We start from the raw sequence: 2,066 nt of genomic DNA on the forward strand, positions 1-2,066 counted from the left end.
GAATGACAAGCCTCTAAGATACTTAATTGCTCTTCCTCCGGGACACACCTTCGGATCATACCATCCGTGCAGATCTTGAACAAGTACGTCTCATCCCAATAGAAGTACAAACTATCCCTTTTGAGCTTCTTCCTTTCGTTAGAAGAGAGCTCACACGGGATTATACTAGTCACAAGGAAATTAGCAATGTCCGCAAATCATGGCATACCATTCATCGACACAAAAAGGAGTTGCTCGTCGGGAAAGGAATCATTGATCTCTAGGCCATCACGAGGCCTCCCCTCCTCCTCCAAGCGGGACAAGTAGTCCACCACTTGGTTTTCACTACCCTTCTGGTCCACAATCTCCAAATCAAACTCTTAAAGTAACAAGACTCATCGCATCAGCCTAGCTCTGGAATCCTTCTTCGTCATCAAGTACCGGAGTGCAGCATGATCGGTATGAACTATGACCTTGGCACCCATGAGATACGGCCAAAAAATTTCTCCATTGCAAACACAATAGCCAAAAGCTCTTTCTCAGTCACTGTGTAGTTCACTTGAGCATCATTCATCAAGATTCAACAATACCGCCTCAAGAGGGTCCTCAACATTGATCATTGCACTAGTATCATCAACTATCACTACCGTGACAAGATCCACAAAAGAGCACACTTCAGAACTGTTGGGCTGCTTTATTGACTTGCATACATGAAAGACCACTTTCTCATCACCCACCCGGAAGGTGAGTTCCCCTGCTTCCACATCAACTAAGGCCTTCCCAGTTGCAAGGAAAGGTCTTCCCAATATAATCGGAACCTCATAATCTACCTCGCAATCCAAGATCACAAAATCTGTTGGCAAGATAAATTAGTCCACCCGAACAAGAACATCATCAATTATACCCAAAGGTCTCTTTATTGTTCTATCCGCCATTTGCAATCTCATGGAAGTCAGCCTCGGTTGCCCAATACCCAAAGTCTTAAAAACTGAGTAGGGCATAAAGTTGATACTTGCCCCCAAATCACATTGAGCTTTCGCAAAGTCCGCACTTCCAATGGTACAAGGAATGATGAAAGCACCGAGATCTTCTAGCTTCAGGGCCATTGAGTGCACTATTGCACTAACTTGGTGGGTCATCTTGATAGTTTCATAATCCATGGATCTTTTCTTTGTCACCAAATCTTTCATGAATTTAGCATAATTCGTCATTTGTTCTAGAGCCTCCACCAAAGGCACATTAATGGATAAGCTCTTCATCATGTCAATAAATTTCTTAAACTGGTTCTCATTTTTCTGCTTCGCAAGCCTTTGAGGATAAGGTGGAGGTGGCCTTGGCAAAGGAGCCTTGGCTTTAGGCACAACCGTTTCTGGCATGTCTATTACGTGTTCCCTAGATGGGTTCACGTCATTCTGAGTTTCCACCTCGGCATCATGAATATCAATCCTCACTTACTCATTCATGTTCTCATCAATCACATTCTCAACCACCAAAGGGATCTCATCTTCTTGCAACTCAACTTCATCACTCAAAATTTCTTTTTGTTTGGAGGCATTCACATCACCGCCTCGTCCACTTCTTGTAGTTACCGCCATTACATGCCCAGAATTATTCCCACCCTTCCGGTTTACTACCGTATCACTAGGTAGGGTCCCCTTAGGGCGAGTATTCAAGGATTGTGAGATTTGGCCTAATTGAACCTCCAAGTTTCTGATTGAAGCATTGTAGGATGCCAACTGGGTATCAGAGTCAGCATTCTTTTTCATCATCTGCTCAAACATCATTTCGATTCTGCCCATTTAATTGTTGAAAGAACTAGGACCTTGGGATGGAAATGGGGGTGGATTGTGCGGTTGTTGATACATTGGGGGCCTTTGAAGCCTTGCCCCCGATTTCCTTGATTGCCATTATTCCAACCACCCTGATTATTGTTTCCACCCCAGTTGTTATTGTTGCCATTCCAATTACCCTGACTATTCTGATTATTGTTCTGGTTGCTCCAATTGGAATTTTGGTTGTTATTCCCCCAATTACTATTCCCTTGTTATTGTTGATTGCCCCAATTGCTTTGGGGTCTTCATTGTTGT

General features: G+C 43.5%; 1 protein-coding gene across 1 annotated transcript; it reads right to left on the reverse strand.

The window, feature by feature from the left end:
* Nucleotides 1-545: 545 nt before the first annotated feature.
* Nucleotides 546-1,139, reverse strand: LOC138875628 (uncharacterized). The gene is made up of 2 exons (XM_070154478.1): nt 858-1,139; nt 546-755 (listed from the first exon to the last, which is right to left on the reverse strand). The coding sequence occupies exons 1-2, from the start codon at nt 1,137-1,139 to the stop codon at nt 546-548; spliced, it is 492 nt and encodes a 163-aa protein (XP_070010579.1).
* Nucleotides 1,140-2,066: the final 927 nt, after the last annotated feature.

The sequence above is a fragment of the Nicotiana sylvestris genome, chromosome 8 (genome assembly GCF_000393655.2).
Source record: "Nicotiana sylvestris chromosome 8, ASM39365v2, whole genome shotgun sequence".
In the NCBI taxonomy this organism is placed as follows: Eukaryota; Viridiplantae; Streptophyta; class Magnoliopsida; order Solanales; family Solanaceae; genus Nicotiana; species Nicotiana sylvestris.